General features: G+C 40.0%; 1 protein-coding gene across 2 annotated transcripts in view; it reads right to left on the bottom strand.

Moving 5' to 3' along the window:
• CHCHD3 (coiled-coil-helix-coiled-coil-helix domain containing 3) overlaps positions 1-19,983 on the bottom strand; it is a 165,729-nt gene that overhangs the window by 49,145 nt on the left and 96,601 nt on the right. For both annotated transcript variants that reach the window (XM_048933702.1, XM_048933787.1), the window contains exon 5: positions 13,563-13,646. In XM_048933702.1, the coding sequence (XP_048789659.1) occupies positions 13,563-13,646 (84 nt within the window). The remainder of the gene's footprint in view (positions 1-13,562; positions 13,647-19,983) is intronic.

The following is a 19,983-nucleotide window of genomic DNA, read 5'->3' as shown; positions in this document are numbered from 1 at the left end:
AAAAGCCTGCTTGCTAGACAAGTTGACCAAGAAATGAGTAAACAGTAACACAGAATGGAATAGAATCATAGAATAGAATCACAGAATGGCCTGGGTTGAAAAGGACCACAGTGATCATCCAGTTTCAACCCCCTGCTGTGTGCAGGGTCGCCAACCAGCAGACCAGGCTGCCTACAGCCACATCCAGCCTGGCCTTGAATGCCTCCAGGGATGGGGCATCCACAACCTCCTTGGGCAACCTGTTCCAGAGTGTCACCACCCTCTGTGTGAAAAACTTCCTCCTAATATCTGATCTAAACCTCCCCTGTCTCAGTTTAAGACCGTTCCCTTTGTCCTGTCACTCTCTACCCTCACAAACAGCCATTCCTCCTCCTGTTCAAGTACTGGAAGGCTACAATGAGCTCTCCCCGGAGCCTTCTCTTCTCCCAGCTAAACAAGCCCAGTTCCCTCAACCTTTCCTCACAGGAGAGGTGCTTCAGCCCTCTGATCATCTTAGTAGCCCTCCTCTGGACCTGCTCCAAGAGCTCCACATCTTTCTTGTGCTGGGGACCCCAGGCCTGGACATGGCTAATTCAAAACACTCTATATGTTAAATTCTATAAAATGTGTTATTTCTTATTTATTCCCTAGAAAAGTGAGCAAGTTATCAGAGAATTCACTTCTGATGCGGTATTTTGATGATTACGCTGTTCTGCTGTTGATGATCAAAGAAACTGAGGCAAAGAAAAAAATAGTGAATTTTCCATGGCATAAAGCAGAAATGGAATTATCACCCTCTCTTTTCAAATTGTTCCTCAGTACTTAAAGGCAACATTTCCATTGTCTCAAGAAACTGGGATAGTTGCTCTAACACAGCTCATTTGCACCGTCAAAAGCAGCAGTTATGGTTTGGACATTAACCACTGCAGAACACCAATAGGATTTTACTTCTGAAGACTACAGGCCAGTGAGAATTAAGTACTGAAATCAGGGGCAAGGCACAAATAGACGTGTGAGCAGGCATGCAGCAACAATGATCTGCAGTGCTTTTAAAAAGACCTATGGCATCATCAGCAAAAAACATACTTTGCATCACTACTACAGATGTTTTAGGAGCAAGGATTATTTGGGGGGTGGGAAGGAGGGCTTTGTGTTTAATAAATATATAGACAAAAAGGCAACAAATTTGGTTGCAGAAAGAATTTCCAACCGGGTTACACCGAACAGGCAAAACAGTGAAATGTTAAGGTAAGACATTAAAAAAAATGGTAATTCTTCCCTGAGCATTAGACACACATTTGAACTCTTCTGCTATGGTTCATTTGAATTTCCTTCATAATTACTGCAGCTATGTTTTTGTATTCTAGTGTGCATAAATACATGTGCCTAGATGATTACGGCCCACAGTAATGCAAACAGTTAAACTCTCTGACAAGGGGGAAAAAAATAAAGATTTCAAAAGTGGCAGGAGAGTATCTACTCATTTCAAACACATGATTATCTTTCCATATTTCAAAAGGAAAGGCCTTTTGAGGCACAGCAATATGCATGTGAATAGAAACATATTGAAAAGTCTCAGCTTTCAGGTATAATGCTTTTCAGTTAGAAAGGCATAAGATGGAAGAACTTTCAATTCCCTGTGACACACTTAAAGAGAACTGAACACGCCACCAGGCTTGCATTATCGCTGCCATCCCCTCTCCCCACCGATGGCTCACCACCACTTCTAAGCTGTCTGGAAATTCCAATTAAAAGCAACACAAGCCCCTCCGCAGCCCAACTGGACCCACAGCATACTGAGCACATTGCCAGCCACAGAACCCATCCGCAGGCTGAAAAACAGCTCTGTGAAAGAGAATACAAGGAAGAAGAAACCTTTACCTTTGAAATATCAGTGTAAAGATCACACATTTTTCTAGGAAGGATCTCACAAATACGGTGCCTCTGCTACAGAAGTGCAATGCCAGCTGTCTGTTCCTTCTTTATTGAAGGATCGGGGAGTCGGGGATTTTAAAGGCACCTGGGTAATGCACAAGACAAATTGGTTTTGCTCTCTTCAAAGCAAAAACTTCAGCTGAAAAGAAGTTGTCAGTAGGCTTGTCACCAAGTCCATTACTGTGATTTTTTCCTTGTCTGTTCTCCCCAGGTTTCTTCCCATAGCCCTCCTGCTCATCTTGAACTCCTTCTCCCACCTTTAAAGCTAGAGCGCTGGTTTCAGGGAGCTTCACGGGTAATGCAACAGAGAAAAATTGTACTTAACCTTTGGCTTCTGTAACAAGCCCAGACAAAGCAGAGATCCATGTCAGAACATTGCACAAAATCTGGTGCGTTTATCTTCCCCTTTATTTGCAGCAGGCTTGTGGTCTGTGGTCACACCTTAAGGTTTTGGCTCAGCTCTTTCTGTGGCTGGACTCTCCCAGATGTTAAGAATATCATCACAAGCAAAGCTAGGTTGGACTTAATCCCTTGTACATGAAGAGCACAATAAAATCAGATGAGAAAGACAAAATAAACCTGCAATAGGGGAGAATACAGGGCAGAGCACTGCTTTTGCCTGATATTGTGGAATTGTGCCCTTTCCCATCATTTGTCCTGAAGAACGACTCGATGCTTACAGTAAGGAATTAGAAATGAAGATTAGATTCTGCTAACGGTCCCTTTTCCCTAAAGGCCCCCACAGACAAATGGCAAACTATCCCAACTTTGCATTAGAAAGGCTGTATGTGAATCACAGCTTATTGTTCAGTGAAGCTAAAACAGCCTCACAAAATCTATCAGCCACCAGATGGAAACAGTCCTTCTCCTCTGTGCTGAGCACAGCCCTCTCTCCAACCGAAGGCCAAGTTATTAAGAAATTGTTTGTCGACTTAGATTGGATTGATCATTTATTTCCCAAATTCCTTTTCCCATCATTTACTCATTATACGCCTCCTTCTGATGTAAGAGGACATTTATTAGCTTCTGCATTTATTGTGCTGGCAAATAGAAACATTCTGCAGCATTTCCTGGGGATTCTCTCATTTATCTATCTGTTACAGGACTGGAGTATTTTTAGGGGCAGAAAAATTAAAATATCACTCAGACTGACAGCAATGAAAATGAAGCCGGTATGTGCTCAGGAAGGCTGTTTCAGCCTTTGGGTTTACAAGATGATTTACAAAAATGTAGGGAAGCATTTCACATAATTATTATTGCTTGTAATGAGAAAAATCACTAACTACTGCCTTGAATGAAAAGGGAACTTTTTAATATGAAAAGATGCTCAGAAAACGCTTTAATGCACATCTTGTCACTGATACCTCTTTAAATGGAAGGTGTATTTAAATTGGGTACTTCTTGTTTTCAAATACAAATACACAGAAGGTTGGGAAGAGAAAACAAGTGAAAACACACTGGCCTGTAAGTGCGCTTCTTCTCATTTCTTGCTCAGTTTGTCCAAAAAATGAAACGATTGGGCCATTGGAAAACCGTATGCAATATATATTTTAAAGATAAATAACTTTAAGGGAATACATATCCGTCAGATACCCAGGAAAGTGCAAGAGATTAAAGAATTATTGCAGTTCAATTATTCCTCATATTGTATAGTCACTGAAATCTCTAACAGATACCCTAACATCCAGTGGCTTACCTGTCACAAGGTTCTACTTGGAGTTGGAGTATTTTCTACGTGATACTTTGACAAAGAACTGCAAGCAAACCGTCTCACTGAGGGTTGTGTTAAACAGTGTTAACTTATAATACAGCTCTTGTACCAAAACTTCCACGAAGGAAAAAAGGTGGGAGGAGGGAACAGGCATAGGAGAAAGGAAAGCTGCTTATTCATTAACCACACATCTGTTACAACTCCTTGCCATATCCAACGAAATGCAATAAGCACTGCCTTTTGACATTCCAATGACACATTTCTTTGGTTTATTCCATTTTGCCTATTAAACATTTTTCTCATGGTATTTTTTGTTGCTTCTCAGGAAGGGGAAGGGAAATAGTGCAGCTGAAGCTATCAAGGAAAACAGATGCAGACACAATCACTAAGGGTGACTTAGGCAACGCTGACATGTTTATGTTTAACTGTATGCATCCACTAATTTGTTTTCATTAAACCAAGCAGTGCTGGATGAACAACTTACCCTAACAAGCACCCAGCAATGATTTCATATGTGAGAATAAAGCAGACAGGGACTGAAGGAGATGTCCAACGCGCTGCTTTGTTTTTTTGGTATTGCTTCCTGCATTCCCACTTGTCTCACAGTTTATCCTCATCTGCAATTTTTATTCATGGGATGCACGTGCTTATGTGTTCAGACTTCACAAACACCATGACTGAAGAAGCTTTAAGAGAAACTGAAACCATCGCAGGGAAAAACAGTGGTTAGCAATGGCTAGTAATCATGGGAACATGATCAAATTCCTGTTGTTAAAATACAGTTGGAAGTTAGCAAATGGTGACACCCAGCGTGGTGAAAACTGTATAAGCAAGGAAGAGTTAAGAAGAAAGTGAGATACAAGCAGTGAGGACTTGTGAGCTGCAGGACTAGAAATGGGTTTATGACAGAAATCACCTTTACAAAGCAACACGATAGGTAGGAAAACAGAGGGCTGACATAAACAGCCATACCATATAAAAAGCCATTTCCTGAAAAACAGTATTTCACCGTCTATTGGGTCAGTGAATCATAGAATCATTGAATAGCTTGGATTGGAAGAGACACCAAGGATCATCAAGTTCCAACCTTCCTGCTACAGGCAGGGGCACCAACTTCCAGATCTGGAACTAGAGAAGGCTGCCCAGGGCTCCATCCAACCTGGTCTTGAACACCTCCAAGGATGGAGCATCCACAGCCTTTCTGGGCAGCATCTTCCAGTACCTCACCACTCTGTGGAGAACTTCCCTCTGACATCCAATATAAACCTTCCCCCCTTGAGCTTAAAACCACCCCCTCCTTGTCCTATCACTATCTACCCTTGTAAAAAGTTGATTCCCCTCTCATTTATAATCCTTTTTACATACTGGAAGGCTGCAATGAGGTCTCCCCACAGCCTTCTCTTCTCTAGGCTGAACAAGCCCAGCTCCCTCAGCTTGTCTTTGTAGGGAAGGGCTCCAGCCCTCTGATCATCTTTGTGGCCCTCCTCTGAACCGTATTCACCAGCTCCACATCTCTCCTGTATTGGGGGCCCAGTACAGTATTTCCAATACTGGGGGAAACCCACACCAACAACCAAAATCTTCAGGAATTTGAACTTCAGAAGTTTTGAGCATCCCCATTTCCAACGAGCGTCCCTGCTCAGCCACTCATGGAGCTCTGTCCATCCTGTTAGAGCACACTCCTGCTTAACACACACTGAGTTTGGTTTTACCAAGACAGTGGAATTTCACATAAATAAAAACCACCATCCTCCCCATCTGAGGAAATGCCAGTGCATAAATTCTTCAGGAAACAACACTGGGGTATCCTGTAGGCTGAGAAAGAGCCTTCAGGATGATTTTATAGCGACATTTTAGGCCAATAAAGTACAATGAAATAAAGCAGAAAGAGTGAAGACTTGAGCTTGCCTATAAAAATAAACAGCATCAGAGGAAAAGCTGGTACCTGTGTGGTTAGTTCTAGCTGAGACTGGGGGTAAATTACTAAAGTGATGCATGAAAAGGTAGTAAGCCAGAAAAAGAAAGCTGCAAGAATGATGATGGGTTGAAGAGATGCACCAATGGAGTTAAAAATAAAGAAAAAAGCACAACTACGTAACAAAAGGCAGCGTGCATTTTAACAAAGTCTTGCAAGCTCATGCAAACACACCCCTGCTCGTGGGCCTGAATTATTATTTTGCATCCAACATACCCTTACCCCTTCGTCTTCTGCAAGTACTTACAAAATGTGAACATGAAATTACCCATCTTTTGCTCCAAACTGAAATTACAAAACAAACAAACAAACAAAGAACTATCTGAAAACAAGGTAATATACGTATTGGGTAAGTAGGAAAAAAGGATTGCAAACAACCTAGATGGAACTATCTGCTACATTCTAGCAGCTATCAAATGTCTTACTGCAGGGGCAGAAAAGCCTGGAGTACTACTTATCACAGTTTGGTTTTTGTCTCCATTTATTTAAAGACATGCACACAGGATGGAAAAAATAATCTATAAGCAAACATTTAGAGAAACATCAATCTCTACTATTCAGTGTGGAACAACTCGTTATTTTGTTATTAAGCAGCGTTTCAGCATTGCTATTGATTGGATATGTGATAGTGAAAGGGGTATTTTAATAGGAAAATGTCTCAGAATAAACATTTTCAGGGTTTTATGCAAAAATATATATGGGTGGGTGTGTATTTCATAACTGATACACATATTAGCTACTTATTTAAAAATAGCAAATAAAAGATAATGAGTTAAAGAACTAAACTAAACAAAAAAGGCTTAAAAACAATTATTTGGAATAGTGATTGTGGCTCAGAAAGATATGGAGGTAGAGCATTAATGCAGCACTCCAGTCAGAAGGCTACAGCTCCGTCTGTCTTTGTCAATCAGGTTGAGGTTTCAGATATTGTAATTGGTAGCAAGTTTCCTAATCTCAACCTGCCAGGCAAGAAGAGCTCAACAAAAGCTCTATCCCCAAAATATAATGAAATTTGAAGAGAGGAATTTTCTAATATTGGCAACATGAAGCAAGATCACAGGTTGGGCTGACAGCTTTATTATGCTAAACTGACAAAAACATTATGCTCTGGTCAATACTAAAAAGGGGGGGGGGGGGGTTCATGAGCAGTATGGAAATACAAAGCATTGGGAAACTATCATGAACTTTTGCTTTTATCTCTCTGGTGCAGCACATGTCTGGTGACATTACAAAGTCTCCTGGCCCAAGTACAGAATGAGAAATGAATGTGTCTTGATTTTATATTCAGGTCTCCTCCTGCACTGATTTGGGGAAATCTGCAAGAATTCTCTGTTGAGGTTGAATATTGTCCCACCAGTAGCCTTACACAGATAAGAATGGTATGGTATATGGCTACAGTGCAAGCCATAATACATTTTACTGCTTCTATCTGAAAAATGTTTGAAAATCAGTGTTGTTTGACATTTTCTTTTCCCCTTTATTATGGCTAAATTGAGTTGAGTAGATAGAACTCGATGCCGGCAGATTAATGCAGTGGTTGGACTGGTTTGATACACAGACAGAACCATGACCTAATCCTGTTCAAATGTAGTTCAAGGAAGAAATGATAACAGAGTTTCAACATCTACAAATCTCTGGCTTCCAGTCTGTCTCTCTGTATTTCTGTACGTAGCATCACTCCCTCTACATATGTACAGAGAGACACGGCGTAATACACGTATTTGATCTGTTTATGCAGATAAATATGAAGAGATAAAATGAAGAGGTAGTTAGAAGGAAAAAAAAAATGAGAAAATCTCATAAAAATGGGAGGGGAGTAAGAAGGATGAAATTGTTTTCTTTTAAACCACTGACAGATACTGCTGCCCTAAGCTCTGGTTGAAGTTCAAATTTGTTAAGTAATGCGACACTGGCATACCCACTTCAAGTGTAAAGAGAAGAAAGGTCTGTAAAATGTCAGCAAACAAGACTTTCCTGAAACACTGGAGTTCAGTTAGTAAAGCTAAGACAGATATTAGTGGAAGCATCAATTTAAATAGAGCAGAAAGGATCAGGCATTTGTAGCTGGACTGCAGTCGCCAAAGCCATCTCTCTGGACTGAAGACTATGAAATATCTCTACAAGGGTAAACTGGAGAAACTCCACAAGCTGGGGAAGTCGAAAAAGATTCCTTTATGGAAAATATAAAATGTTGGCATCCTACATAAGGCCTCTACTGAGTGGTTATTTTGCTGACAGGACAGTGGTTATACAGCTATGCATTATGTTTAGGAAATAAATGCATATGGCCAGTATTTTGAACTGCAATGGACAATTTGGAAAACCCTACTGGTGTTACGTGCATCCAACAAAGAAAGCACATATTGCACAGAAGCAACAACTGCAACTAACTGTCAGCAGTGTGCTAGAGGTAATTCCATTTCTTCATAGGAACAACGACAAAAGGTTTGCTGAGCTTTCTCTGTGCCTTCCTCAAATGCTCAGAACACAGCATCATCAGCCAAAACTGTTCTCTGCTTTGCTAGATGCAGTTTGAAATCTTAAAACACTGTACCTACATCACTGCTGTTTGATTTTGAAAGACATGAAAGAATACGCTACGAATGTGTGGAGTGTAAACATGTTTGCTCTACCGAATACAAACTTCTAAACACAAGAGGTGAGAACAGAATCATCTCCTGGTTATGGAATTCTGATACAATCATGTGAGATCAAAGAGAGTCAACAAACTGATAATTTGAAATAAACAGAAACAAAAAATGTCTAAACTGCTAAAATACATCACAGGGAATGAAAATGATTGCAGTTACAATAGTGCCTTATAATAGTTCCCTATTATTCGCATCTTGCAAACCACAGTTTACAAAAAAACACAGCAAACAGATTCTGATTATTTGGTTGTTTAGACTTTGAAAAGGTAAACAAGATTCTGAAGAATCTGAACAAATGTGGAACTCGCATTGTTTGCATCCTAGCACTTATGTTCATTATAATCACATACAAAAAGCCAATACTTGGCTGTGAAGCTGAGCTGTATGTTATCTCCTTTCTGAGCACTGGCTCTATCACTGCAAAGCACACTGGTCCATTCTAAGACTTGAATAGAAAAAAGGAAGAGATCATTAAATTATAATTTCCCCGTACAATTGGTATAAGCATTTCCTACCAACAGGATTAGCATGAACACAAGATCCCAGAATAAAGCTGCTCAGCAGTGAGAATGGCAGTTTAGTGTCTAGTAAATTCGATTTCTCTGAAAATCCTGACACATCATAATAGTGAAATCCTATTTACTGTAGCAAGCAGGATGGATAATACTATTTAACACCTGGTATAGTATGTGCCATCAGCTCACAGCTTCGTGCTCTGTGTGCTCGTCTTACCTTAAGGTTAATGCTCCTTGACAGCCTACATGGTAAGTAGAATCCCCAAATTAAGTGCTGAACCTCTGATTTGCAAATCCTTCCTAAAAATGTAAGTCGTGAAAGAAATGGATGCAGATAAGAGGATCACATTTGCAGAACTTATGTCTATATTCTCAGGCTCTGATCTGGCAGTAAGCCTTGTGCAGTGCAGGAAGTTCCCTGCAAAAAGGCCACTGAAGTCAGCAAGGGATTGCACAGAAATCACAAAACCCTCAAGAACCACAGGGAGCAGTGACTTGTTGACTGCTGGGCAGTATAACATAATGTTGAAACTTCTAAACGCTAACAGAATTATTTTCTTTACCTTATGCTGCATGCATATTCACATGCATACTAAACAATACTCACTGAAAGCATTTCTAGGAAATTTGCAAGCACAAAAGCTTAGCTTGAAAGAGAAATATCCTGATTAATATGGGGATACACATCTTGCTCATTCACATAGATAAACTAAGTAGTTGTGTCATACAGCAGTCTATTAAAATTAATTTCCTTCTGCTCCCATGACTGGGGGGCATGATTCTTGCAACGACGCTTAACAGTATTATGAAGTAGCGTAACGTAAATGAAAATAGCTGGATTTGTTGAGGAAAGGTCGATCTAGGGAGAGTTGAGTGACTCTCTGTAAGCTGCAGAAGCACGCAGACACACCTCGTTGTGTTTGATGCCAGAACTCCAAGCAGAAGAGGAAAGCATGCAGTCACGATTTCCCATGCATTAAAAACATTCTAAAGCAAAAGCAACTGGGTGAAGGAGTGACAGGACGTCAGCTGCTCTGCAGACAAAATTAATGCAACTGTTGACGTTGGCTGGAACCTATACATCACAGTTATAGTAGGGATGTAAAAGTAGTTATGAAGTCTATATCCACCAGGGCTTTGAATTTACATGCAATCCAGTGGCATAATGGAAGGATGATGGACGCAGAGAAGCTGAACAGAAAAACGATGGACAGAAGCATGTGAGAATATGTGTGTGTGTCTATCGGTGTAGATGCACATGAGACAACGCTACAGAGAGGCCACAGTCTTCAAGGTCCCAAGCTGCACAATCTGAGATGCCCATTTTCCTATTTCTTGCTGCACTACCTTTTAAAAGAAAAAATAGATAGCTAAAAACACCACTAAGGCCTGCTTATTGTATTAAGCAATTGAAATGATGTAGGATATGCGCACATTCACCATCTGAATTCTGCTGTCTTACCCTCCACTTGTTTGCTCTAGTCAAGAAGCATCATTATCCTGTAAACACATAACGAAGGATCACAGATTCTTCTCAAAGCTTGATGTGTGAACTCTTAAATAACAGCCTTACAGTCTAGTTAGATATACAGAATACAGAAGGTTATTCTTTAACTCCTTTGTTAAACGATCTCATTTTGCTTTGCTGCTGTGGAGCATGCAATAACTCATCGCTTATGTGCTATCTTTGACCTAGAAGCACTGGCAGCTGTTAGGGGAATCGCCGGGTTTTTGGAAAGTATCAAAAGGTTTTTAGCACATAAACTAAATTTATGAACAGATATTGCCCCAGAGAATGGAATTGTTTATGTTTTAGTATCACAGCTGTCACTGGTGCACAGTTATTTTGTCCTGTATTAATCTCCTCAAAAGGTTGAGCATCTTCACTCAGTCACTGAAATATTTTATAATTGACAGACTTCATCTGGCACTGAATATGTATAATAATTTTCTCCATAAGGAGCATCCTGTGCTGACACTAATCTGTTCTGTTGTCGTCTCCCTTCATTATCAACGTCTGCACTGTTTTTTCAGCAGCACTGAGGAACACAAATATGAAGCTTCTAATTGAAAAAGCTAGGTAATCAAAAAGCCAATTAATCATACAGATGAGCTCTGACATTCAGTGATGCAACAGACAGAAATACCACATATGCGCAGCTGAAGTATTTTTAAAGTGTGTTTATTTGATGTAAGAATGATCTGAGAATGCAATTAGCATTCTTTGTCACAAATGACAGCCCAATATTGCACATTTCCTCATACTGACATTATCTCTCTGAGCTCCACTTGCTCCACTCCCATCCTACCTTCCACTCTCAGCTTTTCTCTGTTGAACAGCACATACTCAAACACCGTGCACCTTCCACTGAAATCAGGACAAGCTTAGGAGCAAACAAACAGCCTGTTACTGTGCTCTGTAATTTCCAGCATGTAAGGCCTTTACAGACCTTTCTTTTTTCTTAAAGCTCTATTTCCATCCCAGTGCTCAAAAAATAAGCAACAGTGAAACTCACAAATGACCTTAATAACGGCTGCAGGCACCAGCCTCAGTGAAGCTTGGATTGCAAGATACACGACCTCTCTGCTTTTGTAGGTTTTCATTCTGTAATCTCCACATCTCTGAAAAAGTTCAAAGCCCGATTTGGAGCACAGAGTTCACCTCCTCTTAGAGCTTGAACAACTGTTTTGTTTTTTTGTGTAGAAGAGATATGCACATGTACTTTGAAAACAAACCTGATGACAGCTTAGCAAAGCAAAAGTTCTTTACTTACAAATAGAAAGTCATAGAATCACAGAATGGCCTGGGTTGAAAAGAACCACAATGATCATCAAGTTTCAACCCCCCTGCTACGTGCAGAGTTGCCAACCATCAGACCAGGCTGCCCAGAGCCACATACAGCCTGGCCTTCAATGACTCCAGGGATGGGGCATCCACAACCTCCTTGGGCAACCTGTTCCAGCATGACACCGAAGTCAGAAAGTAAAGACTTGCCTCAGTACCACAGGAACTCCACTCTGAAGACAGAGCAAACATCACCCACAGAACAAGGGAGTCAATTCAGAACTGTCTGCTGTAGTCTTGGAGACCTTAAGATCAAGACGTGGAACAAGAGCTGGCGAAGATCACCCGTATGATATGAAGGGACAACATTTCAGCAGTAACAAACACAGGTGTTTATAGTTCACTACATCATTTCTATGCAACAAAGATATATTCACATGCTTTTTAAAATGAAATTCCATGCTGGAAGTGGCCATTTAACAGCAGCAAGTGAAGGCACTGTACCAGTGACCTACTTTAAGATTAAAAATAGAAAAGAATAAAAACCTTATTTGCTGCATAGCACCTTAAAAAGGTAAAACACAAGCAAAGAACCATGTTTTTTTTTCATGTCCTTTGCCATCAGTTACTCCATATAATCACAGAATCATAGAATGGCTTGGGTTGGAAGAGACCTGAAGGATCATCAAGCTCCAAGCTCCCCTCTGCAAGCAAGGCCACCAACCTCCACATTTAATATTAGACCAGGCTGCCCAACCTGGCCTACCCCAACACTACTTGGACTTTAACAACAGAATGGAAGACCAATAACTAAGTGAACAGGTACAACCATGCTTGGATCTAGCTTGGATGAGCTACTACAGATACTTTTAGCTCTATCATCAGTCAGCTGCTTGAGAACAAGAAAGGTATTCTGTGGGGATTTTGAATGAGGGATCTTCATTTGTGACTGTTTAAATAACACACTTTTAGAATCATTAAAATAATTTAACGTCATCCTTTCAAACTGCTCCTCATTGCCAAGAACATGCCCTTATTAATGCAATATTCAAAAAGGTTGATCAAAATAATGAGATGGAATCTGGTATGCCCTCTGTTTAAAATATTCATTAAGATCAATTATACAGACTGATAATTCAGGCAACACACTCTTCTTTTTAATCCATAAAAACAAGCAATCTTCTTCTCTTTATCCTGCTAAACTCCACAAATGAATATATATCATGTTAACATTGTTTTCAAAACTAACAAAAAATCCAAATTAAACAATAAGTAGGCTCAGAAAGAAGGAGAAAGAGGAAAACATATTCAGGCTGAAGGTTACAACAAACGTGGGATCTAGAACATGATGGCAATAACAAGTAGTTTGAAAACAGAATCTTATAGAAAAGTACTCTATAAATAAATAACAGTAATATTTTGAAGCACTTCCTATTAAATATACTTAAGCTCTTCCCACAATACCAAACTGTTCTGTACAGTTTAGTCTCAATTCTATCGCAAAAGAGACACAAAAGTACGTTTTTAAACATGTCCTAAACAACCTGCAATTAATATTAAACTGCAGGTGGGTTTGGTGGAACCACAAACTGCTCGATGGGAGTAACTGTGGATCACAATGCAAGTAATGAAATTCAGTAGGTATCTCCCCATTTCACATAGGATTTTCAGACTGGTTGGTGATGCCTATTTACTTGCACTGGTTCTTCATCTGTACTGGTAGGAAGGTAATGATTCTCTATATGTAATTGCTATGACAGATAAAATCTCACTGAAACATGAGAACTTAGCTAATAAGGAAAAGAATATCCTCAACTTTAAAGCCTCCATCTTGTCAATATAAAATAAGCCAGAAACAGTAGCAGTTAATACCAAAAAAAACCCCTCTCTAGCCACAGCTTTAATCTTCCTCTCCTTAGAAAAGTCATCTTGTTTAACAATAAAACATAACCAGAAAGTCAGTAGCAGAAATAAACAGAAAACTCTTCATTAAGAAGGAAGAAAGGCTTACCCTTTCTTCCAGTCGAGCCAGCTGCTCTTTGTAGTAGGCATCATGCTTCTTTAGTTCTCTGTCTTTCTCTTCCAGCTGCCTGGCCTAAAAAAAGAAATAGAAAGATAAAACTGGATCAGGAAAGAGCATCACTCACAAAGCAAAACATCTACCATAAATTGTACCAGTAAGGAATACACAGTGATTGAAAACTGCAGTCTATTAGTTTTTGCCAAACAGTGCATTAATAAGATGATGATTGCTGCATTGAAAATGGGAAGAGATTGTCTATTGTACTGTTCTTCCCTTGCCTCCTCAACAGCTGTGCCATGGTTTGTTCAAATGTAGCTGGACGCGTCAGAAAGGCAGAACCAAGTGTTCCATGCTGAGACAAAATTTGTTATTAACTTTGTAGATCACTTCTCAACTTAGGGAAATGTGCTCAAGCTACCCAACAGAGTATATGGAGAGACTCACTCAATTTTTATTTGCAAATTGTTACTGAGTGGGCATTTTGACATGAGAATAGCTAAACTTGCATCTGCACATTTGCAGGCTGTGGTAAAAAGAAGATTTTTGAAGTAGTGCTTTTTCTCTACAAGCGTAGCAGCGTTTAGCGTGCACTTAATTTTGAACATGTGAATGTTTCAGAAGAACCAAATGCTTGCACATTTGCAAAAGCAGATCTAAAAAGCGTATTTAAAACTCTGATGTCCTCTTTAATTATTATTCTTCTGGAAACTCCTAGTTCACTTGAAGTATCCAGCTAAGCTGAAACCCTTTAACGTATGGTCATTTGCATGTTCAGTACCTTAAAATAATGCAGAGTATTCATGTTAAGATGTTTTCAGCACTACTGAGCAAATTGATTTTTTTTTTTCTTTTTCATCTGTAATATGCTCTACTATGCATATTATAGGGACTCATTAAGAATTACAGAATACATTAATACATTCTCTGGGCAACCTGCTTTAGTGCCTGATCTAGTGGTTGGCATCCCTGCCCGCAGCAGGGGGTCAGAACTGGATGCTCCTTAAGATCCTTTCTAACCCAAGCTATATTGATCCTATGATTAAAAGTACACACATGCATACCAAATGTATATAAACATCAACTATGACGTCAACTATACAATGCAAACTCAGGCAAATAATCCTTTCATAAAGTCATAGAATCATAGAACTGCTCAGGTGGGTAAAGACCTTAAAGATCATCAAGACCAACCATGTTACCCTACCTAATTAATGATAAGGCATCTTTAGCAAACAATAATTAACCATCAGTGGCCATTACCACAATTGTCTACTCAAAATTGGTCATTCATCACTAACACTTTCATTCAGGTACTGGTAACACAGAGTTAACTGCAAACAGTTCCCCTTCCTAACTGCATCATGAAAAATAGGAAATGTAAACTCCTCCTACCAAGAGTTTATAGGTCATGCTCACAGAAGCGTGTCAGAAAACTTCCTTATACCAGACACTGTGCTGCATTTCTTGTACAGATGCTCTTCTTGTACAGGGCTTAATTCTCCTCCTCAAGGTTTGTCTTGGATGTTAGGCAATGAATAAAACAAAGACTTCGAGGTTTTGGTTAGACTTTCCTGGAGCACTTACCTTTTTTTCTATCTCCTGAAGCATGCAAAAAGTCAAAAAGTTCAAGTTAAATTGATTATCTAACAGTGGAGAGAAGGAATGCATAACAGTGTAAGTATGTGAGGCACATCTGTAATCCAGAACAGTGCTGAAAACCACACACAGTCTTAGAATCATCACAGAATGGCTTGGGTAGGAAGGGACACCAAGGATTATCAAGTTCCAACCCTCCTGTCACAGGCAGGGTCACCAGCCTCCAGACTGGGCTGCTCAGTCATCCAACCTGGTCTTGAACACCTCCAGGGATGGAGCAACCACAGCCTCTCTGGGCATCCTGTTCCTGCACCTCGTTGCTCTCATAGTAAAGAACTTCCCCCTGACACCCAATCTAAATCTTCCCTCCATGAGCTTAAAACCATTCCCTCTTGTCCTATCACTATCTACCCTAGTAAAAAGTTGATTCCCCTCCTGTTTATAATCCCTTTTTAAATACTGGGAGGCTGCAATGAGGTCTCCTCACAGCCTCCTCCAGGCTGAACAAGCCCAGCTCCTTCAAGCCTGTCTTCATAGGGGAGGTGTTCCCTTACAAAGATGTCAAGACAGGACGTTTTCTTACGCAACTGCACCAAAAACATCCCTGCTCACACAAAAAGCACACAGCCAAATTTCGCTTTTACTTGGTTTAACCAAATCTTGCTCTTCCTCTACTATCCTACATTCAGTATAGAATCATGGAGCACATGCTACAGCTCTGTCTGCCATCATTTAAATCAGCTTTTGTACACTAAAGAAAACTGATTACATGCTTTTCCAAAGCTGATTAGGCTAAATCAATCTAACTAGCACGCTTTGTATTGATCATGGTTTTGCTTTTCCCAGATAATCCATGAATTGCCTCTCAAACCTGCCTTTTGTCCCGGTCATAAGAAATAAAAATTCACCCCAGACTGTGCCTCCCCAAACCATCACCTTCCCGGCATTTAATACTACACTTCAATGCATTATCATAGCTTCCCATATGCAATCATTTTATGCATAACCACCTCATGATCTCTCAAATATTTGCAAACTCATGCCTTTTGTTCGAGTGCAGTTAAATAGGCCAGTGACAAAGGAATGGTAAAAATTAATGTTCCATTACTCTCACAAGAACTTAGTTAAGCTTTACTTCTTAGAATTCAAATGTGTTTCACACGATTCTACGGATATCCTGAAACTAAGGAATAAAATCACTGGATAACCAATAAGATATATTTTAAAAAGAGCAAGATTGGCATGATTTACTGCACCTGCCACACTTCTGGCAACAACAGGTAAAGATACACATTGCAATGATGGAGGAAATGAAAAAGGCTTCATATCAGAACCTCGTCCTCTCCTCCAGTCCAGCTGATCAATCAGAATCAATTCTTTTCATCTCACAGAAAGAAAACAATGGTAAAAGATTAGCAGAACCTTTCTCTGATAGATAAAGATGAGCAGTGAAAGAATGAGAAACAACATTCACAATTGAATATTCACAATGCGCTTTTTATGAAACAGACAGATCCCAGTAAGTTCAATCAAAAAATCCAGACACCTTGTACAGCAATGCTAAAGCCATCGATTGTGTTCTCACGATGCCATCAAAGCGCGGCTGTAGGCTGCACCATGATCCAGTCCCATTTCTCATTTGTAGAAGAACTTGGAGCATTTCTGCATAGCTTTTACACCTTTTGTAACTGCAACATTATGTTTTATCTACATTATCTACTATTTTCAATTCCCAATATTTTGCAGGTTATTCCTTAGAGTGCTAAGGGACTTAAGACCCACTCATCTTAAAAGTTCTGCATCAAGAAAAGCTCTCTGTTTTAGGAAGTATTACTTTTCAGAAAGGGTGGTCAGGCACTGGAATGGATGCCCAGGGAGGTGGTGGAATCACCGACCCTGGGGGTGTTCAAGGAGAGACTGGATGTTGCGTTGAGGGACATGGTTTAGTAGGAGCTATTGGGAATAGGTGAACGGTTGGACTGGGTGATCTTTTGGGTCTTTTCCAACCTTAGTGATTCTATGATTCTATGATTCTATGATGTCTGGGCAAATAACTATGTTCCTAGAAAAATGGCAAAAAAACTTTTATAGAGCAACGCAAGTTGCCCATTTGTATTTTTCTTCATAAAACAGAAATATAGAGAAGGGAAGACATGAAAGCTGAAAAATAACTAATAAAAAGTTTCCAGATCACAGTATATTGCTCTGGATATCTTTATAATGGAAGAATCCAAATAGAAAGCATTAAAAAAAAAAAAAATTACTTCAAAAACTCTAGTGTTGATTTTAACTAAATTACCACAAGATGCTCTTGATAGTAAAGTATGCTTCAGCTCTCACACCATAGACAAGCATGTTTAAGATGGATCATTTAAGATACTGCATCTGCAATTCATACATTCATGTTATCCTATTATATGGGTCAGCAGAAATAAAGTAAGAGAACGATGAAAAATGGATTTGACAGAATTAGACTGTCACTGACCATTCCTATTTAAACAAGAATTTGAGTACGTATAGGTGAAAACTAAAATTCTGTTCGAAAATACTGCTTTAGAGGTTCATATCTACTAACCTGTAATTTTGTCTTATATAGATAAAATTAATTCTAAAACCATCGTCATAGAATAGCCAGAAAGTCTGATCTGAAAAAAAACTTGCAAGGAGACCTCCACAGGACCCACACCTTAGCCCAAATTCTTCCAATTTGTGTCAGTCTTGCTGATCAAAAACCATTAAAATAGAAAATTGATTTGTTGCTTGGTATCTGATCACTAAATATATATACAAAAGGTAGTACAACCAGAGGAATGCAAACAGCATTTATTCAGGAGATATCCATCTGAATGAGAACTTCTGCCCTGTTTATTTGCTTACTATCCTTTTCCCCCAAGTCAACTAGCGATCAAAACAGCTGGATTTTATTGCTCTAAGGACACGGGGTCAAGCAGCAAACCATATTCACGGTGCCTTTTGCCTTGAACCTATCCAAGCTTTTGTATCACCGATAAAGTAGAAATATTAGATTATAAGAACACTAAATAGTACATTAAGCCAAAGGTGCAGTTCCCTCTATAGTGAAAGAAACTGGAAGATTGGGTAGGCCAGTAAAAAAACCCAATATAACAGTATTCCATATAGCTAAAGCCTCTGGTATTTGTAAAATAATACAGACACAGCAAAATGAAAATATATATATATATATATATATATATATTTATAAATATAAACACATTTACACAGAAGACTACATAAATATTCCAACAGAAGAGATTTCACTGAAGAAATAAAAACTTTAAGGTAATAATATATTTATGGGACCGCAGCAACACGATCCCAGTGAATACCAATTAGCCGTAACAAAATAATTAACAGTAGCCGTGTATTCAATTAGCTGAATGCTGCACTTTAGTTGTAAATGAGATATTGTAACAGGTTCATTGCTTCTTCACAAAGTAACTCTAATAAACAAAGCAGTTTCTTGGGTGTTATTTAGAAAAGAGCTCCAGAAGGTCACCTTTGAGAAGCAGCCCAGCTTGCCAAGGCAACCCAAAATTAAAAGTGAAAACCAACTCTCTATTATTATTCTTCAGAATCACTAGAAAGTTGGACCAAGATTTAAAGGTCAACTTGATTTTCATTTTCAGAAGTAGTATCTGGATCTGGCACAGCACTGGCTTGAGATTCCATGAATGCCTACAAAACACTCCTGCACGTCATCCTGTATGTGGATGTAGGGAAAGCTGCTCTGCAAAGGGACTCAAACACTGTGAGGTCTCTTCTTTGGGGATCTTCAAATCCACCTGGATGTGGGGCTGGGCACAGCCCTCGTGGCCCTGTTGGGCAGGGGGGGATCAGATGGATCTGAGGTACCTCGAGCCTCAATCAGCCTGTGGTTACAACACATACGGACTTGTTCTGTCATTTGTAGGACTGAGAAAACAAGCAGACAATTGAAAACAAATGACTAATAATTATCTTTGAATAAAAATTCAGCTCGAAAGGCAAATGGGATCCTGGGCTCCATCAGGAGAGGGGTGGCCAGCAGGGACAGGGAGGTGATTGTCCCTCTCTACTCGGCTCTTGTGAGGCCCCATCTGGAGTACTGTGTCCAGGTGTGGAGCCCTCAGTACAAGAAAGACATTGAGATTTTGGAAAGGGTCCAGAGGAGGGCGACTAAGATGATCAGGGGGCTGGAGCACCTCCCCTATGAGGACAGGCTGAGGGAGTTGGGCTTGTTCAGCCTGGAGAAGAGAAGGCTGCGGGGTGACCTCATTGCAGCCTATCAATACCTGAAGGGAACCTACACCCAGGAGGGGAGTAAACTCTTCAAAAGGGCTGACAACAGCAGGACTAGGGGAAATGGTTTTAAGCTGAAGGAGGGAAGATTTAGGTTAGATGTTAGGGGGAAGTTCTTTACTAGGAGAGTGGTTAGGCCCTGGAACGGGCTGCCCAGGGAGGTTGTGGATGCCCCATCCTTGGACGTGTTTAAGGCCAGGTTGGACGGGGTCCTGGGCAACCTGATCTGAATGTGTATGTTTGGTGGCCCTGCTAGGCAGGGGGGTTGGAACTACATGATCCTTGGGGTCCCTTCCAACCCGGGTGATTCTGTGATTCTGTGATTCTGTGAAAAAGAACAAAGGAATCCAGGCAGCTGGATGCAGAAAGGTTGGAGATGTGTTTAGTCTGTTATTATAGCTTTTCTTTATGGAGTTGCAGTGGATAAAGCAATACCAGGTAGTTTAGGAGGAGAGGTTTATATGCAGATTTCAAAATTAGCTTTTACAGTCCCCAGCTTACAGCTGCCCCTCAG

This window comes from Lagopus muta, chromosome 1 (assembly GCF_023343835.1).
Source record: "Lagopus muta isolate bLagMut1 chromosome 1, bLagMut1 primary, whole genome shotgun sequence".
In the NCBI taxonomy this organism is placed as follows: Eukaryota; Metazoa; Chordata; class Aves; order Galliformes; family Phasianidae; genus Lagopus; species Lagopus muta.
The sequence above is the reverse complement of the archived record's forward strand: the minus strand, read 5'-3'. Positions and strand labels throughout refer to the sequence as shown.